Below are 27,580 nucleotides of genomic sequence, written 5' to 3' on the forward strand. Positions count from 1 at the left end.
GTTGTGCTGGAGTCTTTTTCTCTCTTCTCTTCTCTTCTCTTCTCTTCTCTTCTCTTCTCTTCTCTTCTTTCCCTTTTATCCTGGGGTAAAGGGATGGCAAGTATCTGGCCTCCTCTTTCTTTTCTTTCTTTTTTTTTTTTGCTCGAGTCTTTAAATGTTGTCTGATGGGCTAGGCATTTGGAAATCATGATCGCAAGTGACCTGGATATGGAGGGGAGGGGATAGAAAGGTAGCCTTTCTTTTCCTTTGCTTTCCAACATTGGTAAACGTGACGGAAGGTAAGAAAAGAGATTGTTGATTTGAATGTACTCCAGTACCCAGTACAGTACAGCGTGAGTTCATTTTGTAACTAACGTTCTTTCAGCAGTGGGGAGAAGAGGAACCATGAAGCTTTCATCCTGAGACAGCAGCTATAGTGACTGAAGATAGTCCTTTGATAGCTTGTATCAGTTTCATCCGCTGCCGAGTGTATTAGGAAGTTTGTGTCTTTCCTGAATGAATTTTTCTGGTGTAGAAAGGCAGAAACTCTCTCACTCATGTCCCATAGGACCAGATCTTATCAGGCAGGACGCTCCAGTCCACAGCAGGGTATTGTCTGCCTAGGAAAGAATGGACTGTTCCATGAATCTATCACCATGCCATTAAGCAGTCAACGCTTCTTTCTTTCTTTTCCTTCTATTGTTTTGTTATACCGTTTTTCTTTCTTGATTTTTTCCCCCTTACAATAGATACACAGGTACACAGTGTCATCATTAAGAGTGCTGTAACCTATACTTTACAGGTTCACTTAACTTGCAAGTAGCATCCCAGCCAAATGATTAACATCGTTCCAGTAGGTCCTGCCATCTGGAATGCTCCCAGCTAAAGATAAAGACATGGGCAAAGGATGCTGTAACTAGTGAGTGGCAACTTCAAGAGGGTGGGGTGTTTCTGTTCTGAAGAAAAAGCCACGGAGCTGTCTTTCAGTGGCTGAGCCAGGTGCTAGATGAAAATATACAAACCTAAGGCATCATCCCCAGTGCTCCTGAGGTGAAGCACAGAGCTGTGAATCTCTGAGTAGCAGAGAGAAAGCAAGAAGAAAGTACCAGGTGAGAGCCAGGGTCCACTCTAGAGGAAGGAACTTCTTAATTTGTTTGAGGAACTCCAAGTGCTGGTGGTTTCCAAGAGCCAACTCAATTACACTTTCCCTTACCCCGGACCTTTTGAAAGCACCCTGCCTTCTGTGGGCTTCTTAGGGCGTGAGGTGGCTTTGTGTGTCCCTCCACAGGCTGTGGGCTTTCCCGCTAGTGCTTTTGAAGTCACCGATACCCGAATATTCCTAGCGCATATCTAACATCATCCCCTTTTTTTTTTTAAATAAGACCTTTTTAACTTCTCCCTCTTATGCCTTAGACTTTCTAAAACACCAAGTCTGTGGAAACAGCCCTCTAGCCTGCCTGTTTCCAGGTTGAGGGATATGCTGAGCTGTTTTTGCAGGCTTCCAGAAGCCAGGCCTCCTGTGTTTACTCACTACTTGCAGACCTAACTAGGGCAGGATGACCAGACATAGACTGTATTTGGGGAGAAAGTGCAGTTCACTAAACACTTATAAAAATACCCAACACATATGTGATTGTTTATTTTTTTTCAGGAAAGGGAAGAGATTCTCTATATCCTTTTGGATAACAAAAATTTCATTGAAATAGATATGCTAATAACTAGCAGAGTGAAACAGAAGCTGCATTTGTGGCATTCGGTCACAAATTTGAGGCTAATGTAGGCTGTATAGCAAGCTCCAAATTTGCCCAACGTACACGTTAAGAGACTGTCTAACAGAAGGAGAAGAAACAGAATTTTTATTGCTCTATGCCAGTTTATGTATTGAAATACCAAGCACTGTTATTTCATAATTAAATGTATCCAAGTATCGGACTGCGAAATGGTTTGGTGTGTAATATACTTGCTGTACAGGCATGAGGATCTGAGTTTGGATCTCTATAATCCACGTAAAGCCAGATGTAATAGCACATACCTGTAATATAAGTGCTCCTTTGGCAGAATGGGAGGTTGAGACAGGAGAATTCTCAGAAACTTGTGGGCCAGCTAGCATAATGTATAGAGAGGCAAACAAGAGACCCTTTCTCAAATGATATAGAAGGCAAGCTCTGATAACCAAAGGTTGTTTATGAACTGTACATAAACTGTAGTGTGTGCACCTGCATGGAAATGCAAGCTTGTATGTGCATGCACACACGATTGCACACGCACGTGCGTGCATACACAAAGACTAAAGACCATTTCCTAGTTGAACTATGACATTATTTTTTTTAAAATGAAGTACACCCAATTTGTTGTACATTTGTGGCAGATAATTTCAAGAAAAGTTACTAGAGCATCACAGTGAAATAAATCTCTCTTCCTGTTTGCCAATCTGACTGTGTGTCCCACATTGGAGGAATCAGGAGAGCCTCATTTATAAGTGAATTTCTTTTTTGTTAATTTATTTTTAATTTCATTTAACATTCCATTCACAGTTTACCCCCACCACTGCCTCCCCCACATTCCTCCCAGCCTAAACCCCATCCACTCCTCCCAACAGGTAAGGGCTTCCATGGGAAGTCAACAAACTCTGGCCAAAGCCCAAACCCATCCCCCCTGCGTTAAGGCCAAGTGTGGCATCCCACCATAGGGAATGGGCTCCAATAAACTAGCTCACGTACCAGGAAGACAGATCCTGGTCCTGGTCCTACTGCCAGGTGCTTCACAGATAGTCCAAGCTTCACCACTGTCTCCCATATATGGAGGGCCTAGTTCAGTCTCACAGAGGCTCCACAGCTGTCGGTCTAGAGTTCGTGAGTTCCCACCAGCTTGGTTCAGCTGTCTCTGTAGATTTCTCCGTCATGATCTTGACCTCCCTTGCTCATATATCCCCTCCTCCCTATCTTTGATTGGATTCCCAGAACTCAGCCTGGTGCTTGATTGTGGATCTCTGCATCTGCTTCCATCAGTTACTGGATGAAGGTTCTATGATGACAATTAAGGTAGTCATCGATCTGATTACAGAGGAAGGCCAGCTCAAGCATCCTCTCCACTATTGCTTGGAGTCTTAGCTGGGGTCATCTTTGTGGATTCTTGGGAATTTCCCTAACACCAGGTTTCTCCCTAACCCCATAGTGGCTCCCTTTACCAAGATCTCTCTCCATTGCTCTCTCACTTCGCCCATCTCCCCCTCGACCATCCCATTCCCTCAAGTTCTCATTTCCCATCACTTTCCCTTCACTGCCCCCCCCCCCAGTTTACCCAGGAGATCTCATCTAATTCCCCATCCCTGGGTGATCCATGTGTTCCTTTTAGGGTCCTCCTTGTTACCTAGCTTCTTTGGAGCTGTGGATTATGGCCTGGTTATCCTTTGCTTTACATCTACTATCTACTTATGAGTGACTATGTATTGTGTTTGTCTTTCTAAGTCTGTGTTACCTCACTCATCAGTGGATTTCAAATCTGTTCTGGCCACCTAAGAATGGGTACAACTAGTCAAAGAGATGCTGGGTGTGACTGGGCCAGTAGGTGGCATCAGATAACACAAAATCTCCTCAGCGTTTTGAATGGCTGGCCAGCTAGGCGGTAGATGTATCTGTTTCTTAACACAACCTCAGCTGCATCCAGCATCTGAAATGGTAATTAGCCTGGTGCCGTTGATACCCAGATTTGTTGAGGGTCTACCAGGAAATTCAGAGGGTGTGAAAACGATCATGTGTGTTTTAGGAGAATTTCACTGTCCCTGGTAGGTATTGGAACCTTCAGCGATTGCATATAGGAATAGAACTCTTTTGTTTTCAGTTTTGTATGGCAAGTGCATTTTTCCAGTTGAGCCATTTTGCTAGCCCCATGTATTTCTCCTTTTAAGGATCTTCTGTATTTTTTTTTTAAATTTCTTCATGGCTTCACAGAGCATAGTCCATTATTCATGCATAGTTCTCAAAGATGTGAGCCAAGAGATGCATTTTGTCCTACTTTTCTTCATTGATTCCCTCTAGCCTTGAAGGACTTCTAGCTCCTTGCACATAAATATAATCCTAGGTGCTGTGGAGAACGCTCTTCCATAGCATCCTGATGTGCTAACTAATGACTCTTCCATGGCTTTCCTCAGAGAAAACATTCTGAGACAACCAAGAAGGTACAGTCTCCCTGCAACCATGCTCAGATTCCCTAGAGTATTAGTTCTTCCCGTTTATTAAGAGGAAGGGAGGGTGGAAAGAAAGGGGAAAGGGGAAGGAAAAGGAAAGCAAAGCAAAGCAGCTTCATTCTGTTACTGGAACTTCTCACCTTGAGCTCACACTGATGGGGAAGGGACACACAAAACCAGCTAATGGAAGGGTAGTAAAGATGCCATAGACATTTTAAATCTCTTACAACAAATTTATTGCCACTATTTTAGAATTTTACTAATAGCAGTTTTTTTTTTTTTCCTGGACATTGCTCTCCCATGACATTGACTAGTATTTCAGGGCTTTCTAGTGAGGAGGTAGAAATAGTATCATCATGGGTGAGGCGTCTCCCTCCCTCCCTCCCTCCCTCCCTCCCTATTCTGAGACAGGGTTTCTCTGTAGCTTTGGAGCCTGTCCTGGAACTAACTATGTAGATCAGGCTGGCCTCTAACGCACAGAGATCCGCCTGCCTCTACCTCCTGATTGCTGGGATTAAAAGTGTGTGCCACCACTGCCCTATTGACATTTTCTTTACTTAGCCATATTTTTCCTCCCCTCTGCCCTCATATTCAGCCAGTCTAGTTTATTTATCTCACCAATTAACCAAAAAAATGAAAATAATGTAACATGAAAAACCAGCAGACAACGAAGAGCATGTGGTTAGAGCCTTCCTTATGAAGATTTTGAGGAATTCTATGAGGTACATTTCTGCTTTTATAATTTCTTAGTTCTGAGCTGTAATGAATTTGTCTGTTTTATTCCTTTTCTAGTTCCTGGAAAATCATTACAAAGTCAACATATTTTTTTTACACCTTGCATACTTATTGAAACTTGCATACTTATTGAAACTATACAGGTCATTAAAAGATTTGTGTTATAACGTTTTTTTTGGTTTTATCTTGGTAAATAATCTCTCTTTCCATTTTCTATTCATTCTCTATGGATTTTCTGTCGTGCACCCCGGTTCCATTCATCTCCCTGTTCCTCCATATCCACCATCTGACCTTGCAACCTCCCCATGAAACAAAACAAACAAATTAACGGACAAACAAAAATTCTCACTGTGGATGCTGAGGATGTCACACAGTGTACATTTTTGCCCAAACAGCTTTACTTGCAAGTGTTCATTGCAATGAGTCATTGAAGTAGTTCAAGGCTTCTGCAGGACTAGCCCCTATACAGGTTCTAGCAGGTCTTTGTTGGAGCAGCTGTTGGGGGATTGGGCCAACTCAACGACCTGGATCTGAGTCTAGGTGGTAGCTGAACCAGGGCCAGCTCTCCTACTTTGCCCAAGGGAGGGGTGGGGCCAGCTCTCCTATTTGTGGCAGCTGGCAAGGGGTGGACCTGTGGCAGCTGGCAAGGGGTGGGACCACTCTCCTGTGCTCACCCATGGTGGCAATGGTCATGGACACTGGGCACATAGTTGGGTGTTATTTTCCAGGCTGCCCCAGCCTACGGGGGCCAGGCCAGGCTGAAAATATTCTTTATTGTATAGCATTCTTTAATATTTTGGCCTGTAGGAGAAAATGTGTAATCTCTTATTTACCTAAAGGTGTTCAGTGGTTTTTTCCCCCATTGTTTACTGGCTGAAAAATTGTCTACTGTGAGTTCATTTCTTTCTTAAACTGGAGAAGTAAAGATACCCTCATGCAGTGACTTTGAAATCAAAGGGACCTTCTGTGGGTCTTCATGTGTGTGCCATTTCCCTGAAGGTATTTTGTTGTTGTTTCGGGGGTACTGGAAATCAATCCCAAGGCCTCATGTATACTCCATCTTTTAAAAATGCACAAAGCAACAACAACAAAACAAAATAAGAGCTAGAAATGTACAAAACTGTGGGTTCCATCCCCATCAGTACATAAAACTGTGCATGGGGGTCCACTTGAAGACTCAGGAGATGGAGGCAGGCAGATCAGATATTCAAGGCTAACCTGGGGTACAGGAGACATCTCAAAAGCTTATACAATTTCTAACTGGCAAACAATAATCATACCCATTTATGGAAGAATAAATTAAAAAAACTTAATGCTGCTTTAGAGCCTGTGATTTCCACTCTACAACATGGCAACTTGGTCATTAACAAACACCAGAAATAATGTGCATGACCATATCTAACAGGAAGCGGTTGTAAAACATGCTGTGTATCGGTTGCCAGCAGACGCCACTAGTTTCCTCTGTTGGATTCCTACTGAGGTGCCAGCCAGGAAGGTGTCCAGGATGCAAAGTCCCTCAGCGTCTGCATTTTTTTTCCAGGAAGAGTGATCCGAGTTGGAGGCCTCACTCCTGGCATGCCACCAAGGTCTCGGATACCTACCCAGAGCCAGCAGCCTCACTGTTTCTGAGCACCAGTGGGTCCCCTTCCTGGAAGAGCCAGCACCAGGCTAGGTGAGTATTCTTTCCCTGAGACCAGGCACCATGTGTGATCTGTATAACTGTCACGTTCTGTGAATACTCAGACATTCCCACGAGTGTCTTGACTTCTGAGTAGTCAAGACCACCTCTGCTCAGTTAGGATTATAACTGAATATTTCACAGCAAGAAAACAAAATGAAATGGCTAGACAAAGGATGAACAAGCTTGTTTTCTCTTGTGGTATTTCTTGTAGCACCCTGCATCTTTGGGATGAAGGCAGCTTGGTAATGGTGGATAACCTTTTGGATGTGGTTTTTTGTAATTGGATTCAGAGGTATTTTATCGAGAACTTTTGTATCCATGTTCTTTCATTAGTAATCTCTTTTTTGGTTGTGTTCTGTCCAGTTTTAGTATCAGGGGGTTGTTAGCTTCATAAAAAGAATTTGGAAATGTCCTTGCTTTAATATTTTATGGACTATTTGAGAAATATTGATGTTATTTCTTGGATGGTTTGATAGAAGTCTACACCGAATCCATCTGGCCCTGGGTTTTTGTAAGTTGGAAGATTTGGAAGGGCTTCAAGACATGGTCTCACTGTGTAGTCTTGGCTCTCCTGGAACTAGCTCTTATAGACCAGGCTGGCTTTGGAACTCACCGAGATCTTCCTGCCTCTGCTTCCCGAATACTGGGATTAAAGGTGTGCGCCAGCACACCCAGCTGAACCGGAAGATTTTTAATTGTTGTTTCAGTCCCATTGGATGGTACGAGTCTGTGTAAGTTATTTTGTGAGAGGGCTCAGTGAGTAAAAGATGACTTGAGCTCTATCCCTGGAAACACAGAAAGACAGAAGGAAAGAACCAATTCCACAAAAACTGTTCTCTGACCTCTACACATATGGCATGATCTACACACAATAATAAAAAGTAAATTAAAAAAAATAAAAAAACTAGGAACGATTCTTAGTTCATGAAGTGCCATTTCACAGTCTCTAACCAACGAAGGACCACAGAAATGTTAATTCCGGCACTGCCTGCATCAGAGTCTTTATTGGGTTGAGAAAATGTAGTAGCATTGAAAAAAATCTTAAAAAGTACCCAGAAGGTTAACAGTCAGTGTGCCCTCAGAAATGCCTTTCCTCCCCAGTTCTCAATTCAGCTACTGTTGAGCATCCTCATCCTTCTTAGCGTACATCCACAATGCTGTTTTCCTGACATCTTGCTGTTTGCAAACCTTTTTTCTTTTTGTGCCCTCGTCCTCCTTAGCGTAGGTCCAGCTATGCTCACAATGCTGTTTTCCTGAGATCTTGCTTTTTGCGAACCTTTTTTTTTTTGTGTGTGTGTGCTTTTCCTTTGTAGTTCTTCCTCCCACGATTTGTCCAGCTCATGGGAGCACACAAGCCTACAGTGCACTGCTGAGCACTTCAGCTCTGTGGGCAGCTTAGACAGCCTGGACCGCGGCTCCCAGCTCTCCCCATCTGGACACCTGGGTGGCCACGGCAAGCGAGATTCTGCTTACGGTTCCTTCTCTACCTGTCCCGGCACCCCTGACCACACCTTGCCCAGGGCTGATGCCTCTTCCACTGAGAACATTCTCTACAAAGTTGGCCTCTGGGAGGCCTCCAGGCCAGGCAGCAGCCGACAGAGCCAGCCTGCAAGTGATCCTCAGGGATTACAGGACAGGCTGCCATGTTCCACACTCAGGGTTTTTGGTAACAGCAGGAAAAGCCCAAGGCCAGAGGATAATGTTGAGCCGAAAACAACCACTTCTGGAAGATCAAATTTTGGGCCTGTTTGGTATGTTCCTGACAAGAAGAAAGCCCCTTCTCCTCCTCCCTTTGCAGCTCCTTTGCTCAGTGATGGCTTTGCTGTGGCAGCTGGAGGCCGTGAAAAGACACGGGACCCTCCATTTTCAGACTTTGCCACCCAACCCCGAGGGGGCCATAGACTGGAAATGACTGATGGACAGTGTCGGCTGGCACACCCAAGCAGTGGCAAAGAAACAGGAAGCTTGGGTTACCAGCAAGAAGGCCACCTGGATTACCGTTGGTTATCCTCAGATGATAGAGTGGGTGGATCCTCAGGGGTCCCGGGCAGGCACCACTTGTCCTTGTCCAACACAGATGTCCACTTCCTGACGTCTTACCGTGGGAGCCAGCAGAGATGGCAGTGCGCTGATGAGAGCCCAAGGGTCCCTTCATCAACGAGGGAGCTGCCTCATAGGACTCCTGGTGGGGGTTTGCAGGAGCCTCCTGAACCCTCCTGGAATGATGCGCAGGTGAGATGGTCTGGTTCTGCCAACCAGAAGCTGGATGATAGAGGGCGTGGCCATTATTTCTGTGCACCCCCCAGGCAGCCTGTGCAGGGGTGTGCCCAGGTTGTGACACCCCGAGGTGACTTTGGGCATTCAGACACACGTTCTGTGGACCTTGACTATCCTCTCTTGCCCTCGATGGGCCAGAGGTGCTATATACAAGAGCATGAGGAGATGCTGGCCTCTCACGAAAGAGACGGATATCATCCACGGGATGCAGGGATTGAAGGTTCCTGCTCAGGGATCCAAGAGCCTCTTCAAGCCAGCCACACTGTGAAAGCCAGGTCGCAGTGTCCTGATGGTGACCTCAAGTCGGTGGATGGAGACCGTGGGAGGATTTCTCGTGAAAGGACACCCATGCTGCACTCTCTGACCCAAGGTGGGGCATGGAGACCAGAGAAGCCACCGCTGCTTGACGCCCAGGTGGGTAGACCCATGCGAAGGAGTGACCGATTTGCCACGACACTGAGGAATGAGATCCAGATGCGCAGAGCGAAGCTACAGAACAGCAAAAGCACTGTGACACTTGCTGACGACTGGAGAGCTGATGCGGGGGCTGTCCCTGAAGGTTCCTTCCCCAGCACCTATAAAGAGCACCTGAAAGAGGCCCAGACACGTGTCCTGAGGGCCACCTCCTTCCACCGCCGTGATTTAGGTCCCACCCCAGCAGATCAGTATCTGGGACAAGCAGAACACAGGACTTGTGACCGTACTGCCTCATCTTCTTTATCTTCCCCTGGGGAGCCAGACTCTGTCCCCAGCCTCTGGGAAGCAGGTCTGGCCAAGCCACCATCTTCTGGTGGTGGTGTGCCCCATCTTCTTCGAATCGGAGGCCGGAAACGGTTCACAGCGGAGCAGAAGCTGAAGTCCTATTCTGAGCCAGAGAAAATGAACGAGGTGGGTCTGTCAGGGGACCACAGTCCTCATCCTAACGTCAGGACACCTGAGGATACTGTGGGGACATTTGCTGACAGGTGGAAGTTTTTTGAGGAAACAAGCAAATCTCTTCTCCAGAGGCCAAGCCACAGGCAAGCTCTCTGTGGGCTTTCAAGAGGCAAGGCTGAGAGGCCACAGACAGGGGGCCGTGAATGTGAGGGTACAGAGTCCTGGTTCCAGAAGAGGTCACGGGCCACCTCCTGTGGAGAGATCCTCAGTGATGATGGACAAGGAGGAAAAGCTTCTGAGACATTGAACCCACCCAGAAGGCTTGGAACCTTTGCAGAATACCAGGCGTCTTGGAAGGAGCAGAAGAAACCAATGGAAGCCAGGAGTTCTGGGCGGTATCATTCAGCAGATGATATTCTGGATGCCGGTCTAGACCAGCAGCAGAGGGCACAGTACATCCATGAACGGTCCCGGTCGTCACCGTCCACTGATCGCTACTCACAGGTAAGCAGTATACCGTGTGCCATGGCCTCGCTTGTACCACCTGAAGACACTTAGGGTGTACCCCGCATGTATGAGGGCTCACTGAGGTGCAACAGTGTCATTTGTAGTTTGAAAGATAAGGGAATGAAATTGCTTCCTTTGTGCAAACACATCTCTTTCATCCCCAGCTCCCCTGTCCTAAATTTCACTTCACTGTAATATTAATTTCACTGAAATGCTGTAATATTAACAGCCTCATTTTCTTGTTAAAAACAAACTACTAGTAATTTTTTTCGAAGATAACCTCCATGCTGTACACGGAAGGAGAGTTGCTTGCTTGCTTTTAGCATTTGGTACTGAAACTCCACGCAGACCCAGGGAGAGCTTGCTTCTGCCACTGCTACATTCTGACTTATCCACACACAGTTCAGTGTGATCTCTGAGAACTCCATGCCTTCTCTGTCAGGAGTCAGAATCCCAGCCCCCACAAGTCCTAGCACGTGAGGTTTTGCAGTCATGACTTGTGGCCAGCTGTCTTTTACTGTGTTTCTTTTGGCCGATTGTGTCACATGGTAACAGCCCTCATGTAGGAGTCCTGTTTTCTGCTCAGTGCAGGAGTCCGAGGTCAGTGGTCTCAATTAAGTGTCTTATGGAGTTGAACAGCCGTGTCCTGTGACCAGGTCTCAAGTCTGAGACAACAGGCCTTGCCAAGGGCGTTGTGGGACAGGCACACAAAGCAAACCCATAATAACAGTCGTCTCAGGCATGAAGGCAGCTTGATGAGTCTGTGTCTCATGGTGTCGCTCTTCACAGGAAGTGCCTGTTGAGCCAGACAGGCAGCCAGAGGACTCTGGCGGGCACAAAGGAGTACCACAATGTACACTGCAGGCTGACGAGGGACGTTCTGCTCCAAGGTGGGTGAATTGTGGTTGCTGAAAAGTTGTGTTGAGTGTGAACATATTTATGGAAGGTGAATGGGATGTTAATAGGACAAGTCTTGGTTTTGCTAATCGAGTGTGATTTCCACCATCACTAAGATCTTAAGAGTTTTTAAGCGAGAGATCCCGTGGGTTCTGCAGCCCTGCCCAGAGAAGCAGGGCAGTAATAGCCTTTAGTGTTTCTTAAAGTAGCTGTTGTGTTTTTCTTAGAGTGAAATGCTTTATTGGGTCAAAATAAATGTCCAGTTTAGCCTCCTTAAACAAAATCTTTAACTGAAGAGATGCTTTTACTATCTGGCACACAGCTGTGTTTGTAGGCCACAGTCTCAGAATTGTCAGAAAGGATTTTGGTAAAGCTTTCTAAATTGGGCTTGTTTAATGAGTTAACTTGAAGCTTTAAAATAGAAGTCATCTGACTTCCCAGAGAAGGGAGGAGGGCGGGCAAGATCTGTGCTCTTACACTGTTGCCTGCAACAATTCCAGATTGTTGGGGGAGCATATAATAAGCTGTTCAGAGGATAGATTCGATTAGATGTGTATATAATAACCCTGGTGGAAAGATGAAAATCAGCACACACCAGACATTCTTGAGGGAAGATTTTCCTAATGTTTTATATATCCTATATGGCCTAGCATACGAGGCAAATTAAACACTGACTTCAAAGGTCAAGATTCCGCTGTAGAAATAACCAACTTAGATCTATGCTTTCAAGAACTTTATGTAACGGTGTCTTATTTCACACGTTTTTACACTAACTGTTGTTACCCGTATTCAAAACTATCCCACGTTTATTTGGTTGTGAAGGAACCAGATTGATACTCTGTGTGCCTGCCTCAGAAATCCCTGCAATTACTTAACAGTCTGCATAGCTAAACTGATGGAAGCCTGCGGAATAATCTGCCTACGGAATTTAACAGTGTCTGAAGAGGACAATTAGAGCTTTATTCCTGGGCTCTGAGTCAGTCACGTGCTGAGCAGCAGCTGTGCAGGGTAGGGGGCAGAGAATGTCACCATGGACAGCTATAATGTGCATGAGCTGTGTGTGCACACGTGATTATTTGTGTCCACGGCTCTGTCAGCGCTCACAGGAATAGGAGGAAGGGAAGAGGGGCCTTCTGCCTTATTTATCATGGCTGTGTCTCTCAGCTGGCTGCTTAGTGACTTGAAGAGATTAGTTCCAGAAGCAGCCTGCTTTTGAGTTTCAAACCTAGCAGTTTTCAGGATTGCAATGTGTGTGTGTGTGTATGTGTGTGTGTGTGTGTGTGTGTGTGTGTGTGTGTTGAAGACAGGCAAGGATATTGAAATTTTGGAATAGGAATGTTAAAAAGTCATTTTCAGCTTTTCCTAGAGTATATGTTTCTAGAGGATCAACAAGAAATAATATGCTTGAGAAATAAAAGGATCATAAAAATAATAGGCAGTCTAAAATGCAGAAGTATGAAAATACCTAGTGACCTTGCATAGGTTTAAAGTAACATAAACATGTCTCTATGGGAAATTAATTATTGATCTGGTATTTGATACTTGAAATAAAATTTTGCATTCTGTTGAGATCATACAAAAATGTTGACATAGGAGTTATTTTTATTTGCTGATTATTCACCAAAGTCCAAACAGAAATAACTTTTTAATATAATTTTGATTTTTTCCTATTTTTTGAGATATGATGTCACTTCCCACCCAGAAATTCCCTGTGTAACACAGGTTGGCATCAGACTTGTGCTGATCCTCCTACTTCAACACTTTCTGGGATGACAGGGATGAGATATCACATCCCACTAATAACATCTTTTTTGTGCATGTGTGGAGGATAAGCTCCTGCAAGACCATACCATGTAGTGGGGAAAGAATTACAAGTATCTGTAACTGAAAGGAAACTACTTCATTCTTTTTTTTTAACTATGTGAGAGCAACATGTGGCATATGTCTGTAATCCCAGCCCTCAGGAGGCTAAGAAGGGAGCTTGTACATTCAAGATGAGCCTTAGACTATAGAACAAAACCGTGTCTCAGAATTAAGAAACAAACATAAAAAGGTTCATAGCACATGAGAAATCATTAAAGTCTGTTGGATTAAGGGGCAAACACACTGTAGCTGGGTAGCCTGACCACAAGGTAGCAGATACAGTGGCATTTTCTCCCTTCCTCCATCACATCTGGTCCCGAGCGGCCCATCTCACATGTTCTGAAGACATTTTTCTTAGAGGTTCTAACCGTCCTCAGAGATTTCATGCTGAATCCTCAAGTTTCTTACAGCCAGCTGGGTCTGTTTCTTGCAAATGCATTCAATCACTGATTTGGGAGTCCCTTAAAGACTCGGTGTCTGATTTCTCAATGACTGTTATTAAAAAGTGGTATCACAGGGACTGGTGAGATTTTCCAACTAGTAAAGGCCCATGCCACCAAGCCTGCAGACCTAAGTTCCATCCTTGGAATATATAAAGTGAAAGGGGAGAAACAACTCTTGTAAGTTGTCCTCTGATTGTGTGTGTGTATGTGTATAAACAGAAATGCAGTAGAGACATTTTTAATGTCCTATAGCCTAGATAGCTTAAATAGTAAGCACTGATCTCTTCCCAGCCCTGGAGGCCGAAAGATCAAAGGGAGGATGGTTCCTCCCAATGCTTCTCTAACTTACGTGTAGACTCTAGCTTCTTACTGTGCCCTCATTTGCTTGCATTGTGTATCTCTGTTTTCTAATCTCCAGTTCTTACAAGGACACCAGCCAGATTCGTTTTTAGTAATCCTACTGACCTCCTTTCTCCTTAACCACCACTCTAGATGTCTTGTTTGTCTACATAGCTATATTCTGTTAGGGATAAAAGATAGAGGTCATCTAGATCATGTTTTGCTACTTACTGGCTTGATCCCAGGGCATGGTGTGCCCTTTTTTTGTGGAAAGAAATTGTCATGCTAGGTTACTTTCACTTTGTTATTATGTTCCTTTTTGTGACACCAAATTAGTCTTTCCTAACATCTTCAAAGTCGATGTCCATCATACTTTGAACAGTTATCCTCTGCAGACTGGGATACTGGGAGCAGGATTCAATATCATGGATATATTTCTACACCATTGTCCTGTTATCTGGACTCCTCCTCCTCGTTCCTGGTGAGCAGTTTGGAAGAATAGGATTTTAATTTTTCTTTGCTGTTTATCACACATGGTTCTTACACAAATTAGGTGCCAAATAAGTGGTTGGTGGATGAACGCATTGGTGAATGGATAGATAGGTGATAAGTGTAGAGATGGGTATTTGAATGGATGAAGGATGGGCACTTGGATGAATAAGCAGAGGGATAGAAGGAGGAATGAGTTAATAAGGATGAGTATTGCATTACGATATGTGTGTGTGTGTGTGTGTGTGTGTGTGTGTGTGTTTGTGGCTTTTTAATCAGGTTCATTCTGCATGACAGGTAGCAACAGAGAAATCTTAACCTCCACAAACAAGCACAGGCAGAATCAGCAGTTGAAATGCATTTATTGCGGGTGAGGAAACATATATATGAAGCAGACACATAGAGAAAGTAACCCTCTCTGAAGCCTACCGGGGATTCATGAAACAAAAAAAAAAAAATCCAGACTGTTCTTAACAAGAGAAAAAGCCCACAAGGCCTTTGTTTTGAGCTATCAGACTTTTGTCTCAGGTCAGGAGGGTGAGGAAGAAGCAAGCCATCTTGGAAGCTCACTATCTTCAGTACCTAGCTATGGCCTTCCCCCCGCCAGAGAGTCTTTCTAACTCCCAGGCTCAGTTAGATAAATGGTTGTTTGGATGGATTAAAGAGTAGATAGATGGTTGGAAAATTGAATGGATAAACAGATGGATGGATAGATGGGTGGGTGGTGGATAGATGGATGGATAGACAGATGGATGGATAGATGGGTAGGTGGGTGGATAGATGGATGGATGGATGGATGGGTGGATGGATGGATGGATGAGGGGTTTATAAAAGGATAGATAGATCGATGGGATGTTGGGTGCATAGATGAATGAATGAATAGACAGACAGAAGGATAGATGGGTGGACGGATGGACAAATGGATGGATGGAGATCGGTTAATGGTTGGGTGCATGGATGATGAATGAATAGACAGAGAGATGGAAGGATGGATGAGTAGGTGGATGCTTGGTTTGGTAGATGAGTGGTTTCCTGTCTTACCTTCCTTGAGTTCTAGATCAGCATTCCATGGTAGTACATGTTCTGGGTTAAAATTTTGCTAAAGATTTTAGTTAGATGCTAGTAAGTGAAATGGGCCATACCATCTGCACTTGCTCTGGAGTTAAGTTGTCCAGAGATAAGAAGATCTAAGTGTTTCAGAAGAAATCATGAAACTGACTTGCTTTCTACATTCCTACTTAAACCCTTTAAGAAAATTAATGTAACTAGTTTTGATTGTTGCTCCTCACATTTGGGCTTCTTCTGTAAAGATATTATGTCCTAGGACATTCTAGAAATTGGGGCTAACATGAGCTATGGGGTTGACCCCCCCACAGCTGGGTTACCACTGACCTCAAGGCTGTATTTTATTGGGGTGAGTAAAAGAAAATAACAAGAATGTGTTCTTACTCCCAGTAGAGCTACAAAACTGAATGCATGGAAAATTTTTTCAGAGCTACAAAACTGAATGCATGGAGAATTTTTTCAGAGCTATTTTGCTCTAATATAAAATACATGAACCAGAAAAGCAAACCCAATGGACGCTACTTGGGTGTTTTCCCTGAGAGAAAACTTGGCGTGTAGAAATTATTGTGAAGACCAATTTCCTCTTTAGAAAACCAGTTTCTGCCAAGTGGATTTCAGAAGGAACAAAGATTGATTACTGGGGAGCTCTACCCTATGTTCACGGCTTTAGGGCAGATGTTTATTGTCCCTGGCCTTCAATTAGCTGTCCAGCAATTGCAGCCTGCCTTCCTAAAGGACCGTGCTAGATAATTATGTATCCAGCGCTGAGTGGGTCATGCTAAGAAGGTGAAACTTGAGCTTGGAAGTAGAGGGATTGGGAGTGGGCAGGGATGGATGATGTGGGCAGAGCTTTTTGTTTTGCAAGGCCAGGCAGAGCCCTGAAATGAAGCGTTCTTTCTATATGTGCAAAGACAAGACCATCATCCCAGAAAAGAAAAACAGCAACTGCCAGAAAAAGACAGAGGCACAAGACTAGTTTGGTTTTGGGTTTTTTGTTTGTTTGTTTTGTTTTGTTTGTTTATGTTTTTCTTTTCTTTATTTTTTTTTAATTTTTATTTTTTGGCAGGGTCTGTCCATATAGCCCTGGCTGTTCAGGGACTCACCATGTGTAGACCAGACTAGACTGAACCTCACTGAGATCTGTCTGTCTCTGCCTTCTGAGTGTTGGGATTAATGGTGTATACCAATCACACTGGGCCAGAATTTGTTTTTAATGTCTGTTATTAGTTTGTTTCTCTTCTCATTGCTGTGACAAAGTACTTGACAAGGCAACTAAAAGAAGGGTGGATTTTGGTTCGTAATTGGAGGATACTATCCTCCATAGTGATGAAGTCAGTCAGGAGAAAGAAATGCTGGCTTAGCTCACTTCCTCCTTTTATTCAGCCCAGGGATGGTGCTGCCCATACATACATAGGGTGGTTCTTTTCACCTTAGTTAACCTAGTTTAGAAATAGCCTTATAGTCATGCCCACATAATTGTTCCCTAGATCCTGTCAAGTTGACAGTCATCAATAACTATCACAATGTCTTCATTTGTAATACGGATCAGACTGATTTTGAATTTGAGGCAGCCATCCTGCCCCAGTCCTCTAGGTACCAACTGGGTTCGCACCACCACATGGCTGCCTTTTGATTTCTCCCCAGTCTGAACTACTTCAATGTTGTGTTCTGATCCAGGACACAGATGGGGCAGAAGTATGGGGGGGGGGCGCTTGAGTATCAGCCTCAGTACCCCCTCAGGGCTCAGAATTGGATATCTATGGCAGTCAAGGAACTGGAGGTGAAAAGATGAGCTCAAGGACATTACCTCTGCATCTTCTTTATTTTTGGGATGAAGGGAAAAAGAAGAAGAAGAAAGGAGGAGAGTAAGGGGTGAGCTCCAATGGTGAAGTCCCAAGAGCTGGTGCAGGTGTTGGCATTGTCTCCAGAACGCTTTGTACAGCAGGCGTGGTCTGTACAATATGTTTGAAACTGGATGAGTTTAACGTATCAGAACTTTCCCCCAGAATCTGTAAGAGAACGGGAAAGAACAGGAACAGATTTACATCTTGACGTTATAACAGATAGGAGAAAGAGGAAGAGGGAGAATATATGGAGTTTTGGCACAGGAGGTTTGAGTCGGTGATGAAACTTTTGTTTTTCTGGAACTAGAGAAAAAGTGACTGAAGGGAACAGGGCTCTGTTTGAGTTACAAGAATTAATTTAAAGGGGCCCTGCCATTTAGGGGAAAGGCATGAGGGGCATTGGTCTGGGGGAGAGAATAGTAATCGGCAGTGGGCATGCATTGGCACACTGTTGAGGTAGTCTGGTGTAAGGTGAATGGAAGGAACAAATGAAATGGAAGCTCCTACTAGAAGAGCTTTGCTAAAAAATCTCTTCCCATAAGAGGTACCGGGCAGGTTGGCATGACTAAAAATGAATCAGTGAGATAAATACCCCTAAACACACAGTTAAGTAGTGGGGTCTGCTGAGGTAGATAAGGCTGTCCCCCTACCCTGACAATAGGGAAACTAGAAGGAGAGGTAGGCCCCCAGAATTCCCTCAGTACCAAGTATGTGGCTCTGGTATCCAAGAGAAAGGAGATGGGTCCTCCTGATACCATGATGCTTACCCATGGTTCCCTGTTACAGATGATGGTTGTGGTCAGGTCAAAGGAGACCAGGCAGCCTCACTCGTCCATGGCCGGATCTCGAATGTCAACTTGGGAATTTTCTGGGTTTGATGTTTCCATGTATTAAGTGCATGAGGACAATCAACTGGCCGGTGTCCTTCCCTATGGCATCTCGACCAAGGTCTTGTGGGACCAAGATGAGTAGGGCATACTCAGGCCCAGTGACCAGTTCTACCTCATTTGAAACATGGGCCTGCTGGTTCTCAAGCCCCAGGGACAGCACAAATTGGGCGGTCTGTTGCCTCTGCCGGTGAGAGGACTGTGGCTAGCATGTGACAATGATGGCTGTGGGCTTTGTCATTCCTTACACGATACACATTAAAATCCAACTCTGTAAGACTTCCGCCTACGGGGTCAAGGGGCCTTTCTCCAAACGTCTAAGTTTAGCCTTAATGTCAGGATAGCACTGAGAAAAAAAAATGAGTCACTAGTAGCTGTCTGCCTTTCGTGGTTTCTGGATCTAAGTTAGTATATTGTAACAGGGCTTTAGTGAGGCGTTCCAAAAATGCAGAAGGATTTTCCTTCGTATCTTGAATGACCTCTGAGAGTTTATTATATTTTACTGACTTGAGGACAACCTTATGGAGACGTGCCAGGAGGCAAGTCAAAAACCGATCCCTAGCTAAAATTCGACCTGGGGTGTTATAATCCCAGTGTGGTTCCTGCTTGGGGACTGCCTCTGTCCCTGGAGGGTGTGTTGTATGTGTTTGGTGAATCTCATCTGCATGTAGTCTAGCCTGCTCCCAAATTCGCCTGTGATCTTCAGGAAGTGGGTTATTAGATAGAATCATATAGATATCATGAAAGGTGAGATTTTAAGAATGGGTAATATATTGGAATTGTTTTATGAAAGTGGTAGAATTAGACATACAGGATCCCAGTTTTTGTTTTCTCTGAGAGGGAGAAAGGAACATGTGCCCTAATCAATCCATCTATGCCGGCCACATCTCTCAACAGGAGAACTGCAGCTGGCTTGGCTTGGTCAGGGTTGAGTTCCATAGCACCATGTGAGCGTGTGAGAGGAGGGGTAAAGGTGGGTGCCAGAGTGGGCAGCTGCTGTGGCCAGGCACTGGAGAGGAAGAATGGTCCAGTGGGGCTGATGGAGTATAGTGGGAGAAGAGAAAGAGCTGAAGAGTGAGTGGAGCCTATGTGGCATGGGTGTGAGCAGTCTCTCACAGCAGGGACCATTGATGAGTAGTCCAAAAGAAAAGAAAAAGAAAGAAAAATCTGAGGGATCCTGGGCCCCCAGTTACGGGAGGACTGACACCAGGGTCATACAAACACAATTTCAGCTAAGGGAAGCAATTCAGGGATGAATGTCAGTGAAGGGTTCAACCGTAGCTATGAAGGCCATGGTTGGAGGGCTATCTCCCCATTTTTAGGAATACCAGAAGATTTCCAGGAGCTCACTATGTACAGATAGTGCCAAAGTCCAGCTAGGTAAACCAGTGAGTTTTACTGAGGTTCCTTACAGGAACATGGGTGAGTTTTACTTCCTGTTTTAATGAGCTTCCCGACAGGATAGAATATTTCACATCCCCTTAGAACACGCTGTTGTTTCCCTCCCTTTTTCCATCCTATGTCTTAGAGTTTCCCTCCAAGATGAAAGGTTTTTACCTAGTCAACTGTTACACAACACCTGCATCCCGAATTCTGAGATGATCAGAACAAATCTCCATGTGCTTTTAGCATATACATTTGAGGGAAGGAACAAACTTTTTGTTTTGTAGCAGTCCCAATAAAAGAAGCTTAAGAAAATGTAACCACTAAATACAATGTGGTACTTGGCTGGAATCCTAGGCCAGGAAAGGAACAATAAATAGTATATAGTAATTAGTAAAGTATAAAATAACTTACAAAAGTATAAAAATAAAACTATAAGAATATGATAATATTAGTTCATTTTAGTGTACAAATGTTGAAGTGCCTTATTAGTGCAGTAGGTAGCATATCAGTCTCAAATGTACCACTATTGCATCATTATCTGGGGTAAATTATATTAGACTGTTTTCCATCACTTCAACAAAATGTCTGAGATGACCAACTTATAAAGGAAAAAGGTGGTTTTGGCTTGTGGTTTTAGTCTGCAGTTGGTGACATTGCTTTTAGTCCTGTTGATGAAGCAGGACATCATGGAAGGAACACAGGGTAGAAGAAACCATTTATCTCATGGTAGGAGGCTTAATGGTAGAAGAAACTGGGTGTATTGTATGGAAACTCCTTTCTTTTATTTCAGTATATATTCTTAGGGGCCTAACTTTCTCCTTCTTGGCACTATCACCTAAAGGTTCTTTGATTTCACAATAGTGGCCTTCAGGGGTTCAAGCCTTTAAAACACAGGACTATGAGAGATACTTTAAGATCCAACTGATCGTACACTATACATACAAATCTCAGGCTTAATGATAGAAGAAACTGGGTGTATATTATGGAAACTCCTTTCATTTAAATTTTCTATAATTAATTTCTAAATGAAGTATTTGTAGTTAGGGATATACTCAGTTGGTATAATATGTGCTTAGCATGTACAAGCACCTTGGAGAAGAAAGTAGAGATGGGGGTGGCAGGGAAGGGACACTGTTGTTTATTTATAAAATACTATATGGATGTGAAAAAACACTGGAAAGAGTATGGGCTTTACAATAAAAAATACATGTTCACTTCCTCACTGTGTTTATATCAGCCCCCCGACTCTCCTAACCCTTTCTCAGATTTAGTGGAATCCAAGTTAGTGTACCCCAAAGACACCTACATATCAGTGTCCACTGAAGCACTGTTCACAATAACCAAGTTATTAAATCGGCCTGGCTGTTCCATCAACAGAATCATAAGGAAAACCGTAGGGCGGGATGTGAGTGCATCAAAGAAAAATGAAATCAATGTCATTTGTAGGAAAGTCGGTGAAACCAGAGGCCATTGTGTTATGGTACCATAAGGTAAATCAGAAAAAAAAAAAACCCAAATGTTTTCTTTCATGTAGAATCTAGATTAAACATGCATGAACTTGTGTATGCATATAACATGAAAGTAGTGGAAAGGTTAGTATTTGAGAAGAGGAAGGATGTAAAATGGCAAAGGAAGGTAACAGTGTGAGGATGGACAAACTATATGACTTACATGTGTGAAAATGTAAGAATGGAACCCATAATGCCGTAAAAGCGAATATATACTAATAAAAAAGTCAATGCTTCATGGCTGTAATGATAACACATTAGCAATGTACTGCATTGGAGGTTGAATAATAATGTGATTTGGTGAAATGAGCAGGAGTTTGAAATAATTCCTGTGCAGTGAGAAGAGCTTTATGGAAGGAAGCTGTAAAGAGAAAGCCCTGGTAGCTAATCCCTGGACTCAGAGGAAGGAGCTGTGAGGGAAGCAATTTCAGTTCAGGACCATGGCACTGAGGTTGGGGGCTGGGCTCAAGAGTGGACGTGGAGCACGGGGTCTTTAAATGCAAGTCATTGGGATGCAAGGAATTGGGTGAGTTGGGGTCAGCCTGGAGGCTTTTGTATTCTCGCCCCAGTGCCCTTGCACACAGGAAAGGTTCTGAAACACTTGGTTTGTTAGCTGATGGATTACATTCCTAATGAGTGCGTAATCAGCCTAAGAATGTCCACAGACATAAAATAGGCTATTGAATATCATCTTTAACTCCATTGTAGCATTAGACCATGCGATAGCACGGCTGAGAGTTCTTAAGTAGAATTTATGAATGATCTTCTTGCAGTAACTTCTTTTATATTTTCCATTTTTAAAAAAAAATAGGAAAAGAAGCACCACCACTCCCCCGCTCTGTGCCTGATAGGGATTTTCAAAGGAGAAACCTCTTATAGCTTAATCATGGTATGTGTTAGGAAAGTTCCCTGAGGTCACATATGCCGAGTTCTGGAGTTAACAGACCCTGCATAAACTTGTCCATCATAAGGCAGAAGGCTCTGATCTTCCAGCTGTTGCCAGCTGCCTTCGTGACTCCTCAGTGCCTTAGGCAGCAGGATTCTGCGGTGGCAGAGGCGGGCTGTGGGTCCCTGAAGCACTTAGCTGCCTTTGCAGACAGAGTGAGCCACAGCCTCCAACAGCGAGCAGGGATGCAGGTAAGAGACTCTAGGGCTCCTTTTCAGGGCATCTTATCCCCGAAGGGAACTGTTTTAAAAATCACTTGTCCTATTTGTGAGGGGGGTGTAGTACCCAATGCTTCTTTTGTTCTACCGTCTTAAAGGGCACATTGTTTGTCAGCTCACAATGGCGTGGGTCCGATCTGGCAAGATGTGCTAACATTCTCATTGTTTATTGTTCTGTCAAAGACAAAAAATCATGCAAATCAGGGTACAGATTCTGGCCGGAGCCCTGCAAGAGTGCACACGTGTGCAAGGGGACACGTTGGTCCATACTGCATGTATGTCTAAGGATGCATGCAGTTTTTGCAGCCTTGTTTTTTGACAGCTGGCTGAAAGCACATTGGAACTGAAAGCTGCCGTCCCTACCAGTGGGACTGGTAGCCCTGGCTGTGTAGAAAAATTGCTCTGTGTGACTTCTGGCAGTAGGATGCTGGGATTTGTGAAGACCTGTCTGCATTGCCGTTTCTTTCTCAGTAGCTGCAGACACGCTCACTCCCAAGACACTGAGTGTGGACCCTGAAAGAAAATGGTGAGTTAGACACATCCAGACAGAGGTGGGTGGCTAAAACCAGGTGTGCATGCTTGGTCATGCAAACGGTTCATGGGTCTATTCACACAGCTTCCTAACTGCAGTGAAAAAAAAAACCTACAAGGAGAAAATGGAATCTCTGTGGCTTTGAAAAATCTTTAGTTCTTGTAATTTGTCATTTACTTGGATTGTGATAGTGTTTTTTCTTTAAAGATGTCATTATACATGTGCTTGTGTTTTCTGTTCTGCCTCTTACATTGTGATTAAAAATGCAGGTTATTGTTTTTGGCCATGTTGCTAAATGATGGATCGCCTTTGCTACAGGCAAGGAAGCATTCACATGTGTGGAAGGAATGCCATTTTCACCGAGAAATTGCTGCATAGCTATCTGTGCACACATACGCATGGTATCTGAGTCTGAGTCTGTATCCACTGACTCATGGAACTAGGTGTCATCTTGAATCACATATTTAGCCATTGATTGTGCCAATGCCGAGGCAAAAGGAAAAAAAAAGACAACAGCAAATTAAAGAAAGGTTTACTGAATCTGGTAGCATTATAGCTAAGCAGCTTGCTGCATTCCAACTGCATTTATAAAATGAGTGGAAAATAATTTTAAGCATAAAAATACTGGCACAAATTTGATGAATGGTTAAGATCTTTTCTAGGCAAAGTATATGTGTGTGTATGTATATATGTATGTATTTTTGATAATGCAGTAAGGAAATATTGCATTTGTAGTTGAAAAGAGGACATGTCTCTATACTTTATCATATATAGTAGGAAAAGCCATTCATGTGCATACAATATGCACACACACACACACCTACCTCTGTCTTCAGTGAAACTTTACAGGGGCATTTTCATTTATTCAAGCATGCACAAAGGCAGTTTTTCAAAGTTCTGGAAATAATCACAAGTATGTGTTAACCAAATGGGTTTTAGAAGGCTTCCGCTATCCAGCTGCAGTGATAAATGATTTAGTAAATGTGTATTAACTGCTGCATGCTTTGCACGGACTGGCCACTCCCCCAAAGTCTGACTTTGGATGCTGAAGGTTAGGGAAGGTGATAATTTATGTTGCCTTTTAGAATACTTGTGTGTGGCTATTTACTACTTTGGAGTGTGTGTGTGTGTGTGTGTGTGTGTGTGTGTGTGTGTGTTTATGTATGTGATGATCATGTTTGCAGAACCATGGGAAGAAGCTGACATATTATATCCACTTTGAGCTACCCATCTTTCCCTTTTCTGAACACTAGAGGTTTTAGCTGGTTTCTGCAAGAGCAACTTAGCTGACCGATCATTGGTAGATATCTGTGGATGTCCAAAGGGATTCAGAATTTATTTAATTATTAACACACACACACACACCCCTTTAAAAAATAAAGTCTTAGATGGGGTGAGAAGATAGCTTAAATTAATTTTTTTAAATTTAAAATTATCCTTAATTCCCTTACCCAGTGATTCCACTATAGAACATGGAGATGTGTTTGCTTTGCAGTCTTGTTTCAATGCAAATATATATTTTACATATACAGTCTTTCTCTACATAGTGTATGTAAATTGACTTAGAAACACAAAAATCTTTTATATGTACTCTACCTAGTGTTCTAAAATGTGAGAAATCTGTCTTATACTGTAGATATTTAAAGCTGTTTCTAGTCATTCACAATTGCAAATAATATTTTAATTAATAAGCATATTTTGCTAAGAGCTAAAATGTAAGAGCCATATATTTCCATCTGGGTTATCTTAAAACATGGTAGATATATATTTGGGAGTTTCTCACCTTTTGGACTTATGCAGTGTATTCTTGCTATTTATGCTTTATTCACCAGCAGCCTAGGAAGTTCCTCTTACAACTTTGCCAGTATTAAAGATTAATTTTACAATTCTGTGGTTTAAGTAACAATCACTTTTAACATGTACTTTTGGGGGCTGGGGAGAGGGAATCTTTTTTAAATATATTTATTGGTATTATTTTTCTTTTGTTCATTATTGTTTACATTCCTATTAAAAGTGGGCCATTCTTAATCATTGCCATTTAGGATATAATACATTCATGCAGTATAGTGTGTATTTTTCAAACATCTACTATTGGTTAGGTTTAGATTATTTCTGTAACACATAAATTGAATTCTCTTCTTGTGGCCCACACTCTGAATCTGTATTTTGGTGGTCACCAGCTTCTAGCAACTATGTGTTGTTGCTGTTAACTTGTAACTTAATATAACATTTTATACAACCATCCACAGTTCTGTTGATTCTTAAATAGTCTACAATGCTTTGCAAGGAAGACCAAGTGACTAAGGATTAAAATAGACCAGAGTCTTCAGCCTGATGTGTTATATTGTATTGTAGGAGGAAATCCTATTTTAGAAAAGGTTGATGGCTGCTGACGTTTGTAGGAGATTGGAGTGCTCGTGTATTAGAGGAGGGTGCCATGTCCCGTGCATTCTAAATACTCTTAGTCTACAAAATGTTTGGCAAAAGAAATGACTGTGCTATGGACTCTAGAAATGTTTATGATGCCAGGATTTGTTGTTGCTAAAGTAAGAGGACAGTGAGTTGAAAGCCAGAGTGAGCTACATATTGAGATGCTATGTCAAAGAAAGAAACAAAAATTGAAAGAGTGGTACAGGGATTCAGCTTGATCTGATGGTTGGCATCTTCACTCATCACCTTCGTGGTTGACACTAAATAACCCTGATCTGTTTCTTTCATATCATTTCCCTATATACCACACATAAGCAAAACAGACTTTGTGTCTTAGTTACGGTTTCTATCACTGTGAAGAGACATGACCACTGCAAATCTTATAAAGAAAACATTCAATTAGGTTTGCTTATGGTTTCAGAGGTTCAATCCATTATGACAGAGGGGCATGGCAGCGTGCAGGCAGACGTGGTGCTGGAGAAGGAACTGAGAGTCCTCCATCTCGATTGACAAGCAACAGGAAGTAAACTGACTAGGTGTAGCTTGAACATAGCAGACCTCAAAGCCCCACCCCCACAGTGACACGCTTCCTCCAACAAGGCTACAACTAATTCAACAAGGTCATACCTCCTAATAATGCTTCTCCTTATGAGCTCATGATAGCCAATTACATTCAAACTTCCACACCCTGACTCCAGGGATGTTCCTGATTCTTTGATATGAAATTAAGATAACCAGGTACATTACGTATAGGATGAAGTCCAGGTTGGGCAGCTGATGTGAAAGTAAAACGCAGATTGGAATTATAGCTCAGTGGTGGAGTGATCGTCTCATAGCCTGCGGCCCTAGATACTTGCAGTTCCCAGTATTGCCAAAGGGGAAATAAAGCAACAACAAAGTGTGTATAATTGTTCCTTTTATAAACACCGTGAAAGATATAAGGAGACTATTAGGCTAGTGATATACCCCAATTAGGGAAGCACTTCCCTGGCATCCAGGAGCCCTGTGTTCAATCCCCAGTAGTGCAGAAACTGGACATCCTGATGCATACCTTAATTTCGGAATGTAGAAGGTGGAAACAGGAGAATCAGAAGTTTATGGTTACCTTTTGCTATATAGTTACCTCAAGACCAACCTGAGACACCTGAGATCCTGCTTCAATAAAGGAAGGGAAGAAAGGAGGGAGGGAGGGAGGGATGGATGGATGGCAGAGAGATTAATGGAAGAGAGAATTATTATGCATTTAAGAATGCCAGGAAGAGTTTATGTGGCTAAGGATGTGATGAGGTTTGGAAAACTATGTTTTAAAAAACAAACTTTCCTGACCTTTTTTCAGTTTCATCTAGGACAGTGTTGTTTGACCCAATTGGGACTTCACAGACATCATTTTGAAGGCATAGCCCAGGGCTCTGGAAATTGTTCCCACTGGGGGAACATAGGTAGATTCACCCTAGGCCTGGTGCCAGGGAACATTCAGTGAAACCATTTTTATAGATAATGATTATTTCCTTTGGAAGGGACATGCAGAGTCAAAGATTAAAATGCTAGAAATACAGCTTTTGATATCTACACGGAGTGGGTAAAAAAGTGGGAGAGAAGAAATTTGGAAGGCGAAGTTTTGCAAAACAGATTCATAATGTTTTCTTGACATCCAATTTGTTTGGAGGGCTGGTTTTGACATAGATTTGGAGGCATGTAATCCTTCACTATTTAATGCTCTTCCTGGCCTTCTTACTAAGTTTAACCAGAACCCACTTCCTTGCTGCCTCTAGTCTTAGTAGAAAGTATGATGTGATGGGGCTGCAGACATGAGAAAGGCCTTGCCACAGATGTCAGAATGTATTTTGTAAAAGCAGCTAGTTCACTGGGATATTTGAACAGCAGTTATAATAGATTATTATAATTTTCAGGTTCAAGCGGGTGTGTGTGTGTGTGTGTGTGTGTGTGTGTGTGTACATACATACATGCATGCAGAGTGAAAAAGTCTATGTTAGTGTCTATTACTTTCTACTTTGTTATTTTGTTTTTCAAGATAGGGTTTAACTGTATAACCGTAGTTGTCCTGGAACTCATTCTGTAGACCAGACCACCTTATTTTTGAGACAGTCTCTTAACTTAACCTAGAACTCATCAGTATGGTTAGTCTGGCTGGCCAGTGATCTTCAGAGACACTCTTTTCTCCAACCCTCTCCCAGCACTGGGGTCACACACACATATCACCACACCCAGCTTTTACAAACATGTTGGTGATCCAAACTCAAGTTTTCATGCTTGCACAGCAGGAATTTTCCGGCCTACTCCCCACCCCCTCTATAATTACTGGATAGCATTAAAAGTCAGTGCCTGTTGCCAGGCAGTGGTGGCGCACGCCTTTAATCCCAGCACTCTGGAGGCAGAGGCAGGCGGATCTTTGTGAGTTCGAGACCAGCCTGGTCTACAGAGCTAGTTCCAGGACAGGCTCCAAAGCCACAGAGAAACCCTGTCTCGAAAAA

The 27,580-nt window shown here is 43.2% G+C and overlaps 1 protein-coding gene across 3 annotated transcripts in view; it reads left to right on the plus strand.

Moving 5' to 3' along the window:
- The window catches only part of Shroom2 (shroom family member 2), a 125,793-nt gene that overhangs the window by 69,289 nt on the left and 28,924 nt on the right, over window positions 1-27,580 (plus strand). Inside the window, exons 3-5 of one of the 3 annotated variants that reach the window (XM_005358902.3) lie at window positions 6,441-6,572; window positions 7,895-10,238; window positions 11,031-11,131. In XM_005358902.3, coding sequence (XP_005358959.1) covers window positions 6,441-6,572; window positions 7,895-10,238; window positions 11,031-11,131 — 2,577 coding nt within the window. Of the gene's footprint in view, window positions 1-6,440; window positions 6,573-7,894; window positions 10,239-11,030; window positions 11,132-21,993; window positions 22,100-22,373; window positions 22,653-27,580 lie in introns of those variants that run through there. The other 2 variants (XM_026784819.1, XM_013350644.2) reach the window with 2 other exon arrangements.

Source organism: Microtus ochrogaster, chromosome X (assembly GCF_000317375.1).
Source record: "Microtus ochrogaster isolate Prairie Vole_2 chromosome X, MicOch1.0, whole genome shotgun sequence".
In the NCBI taxonomy this organism is placed as follows: domain Eukaryota; kingdom Metazoa; phylum Chordata; class Mammalia; order Rodentia; family Cricetidae; genus Microtus; species Microtus ochrogaster.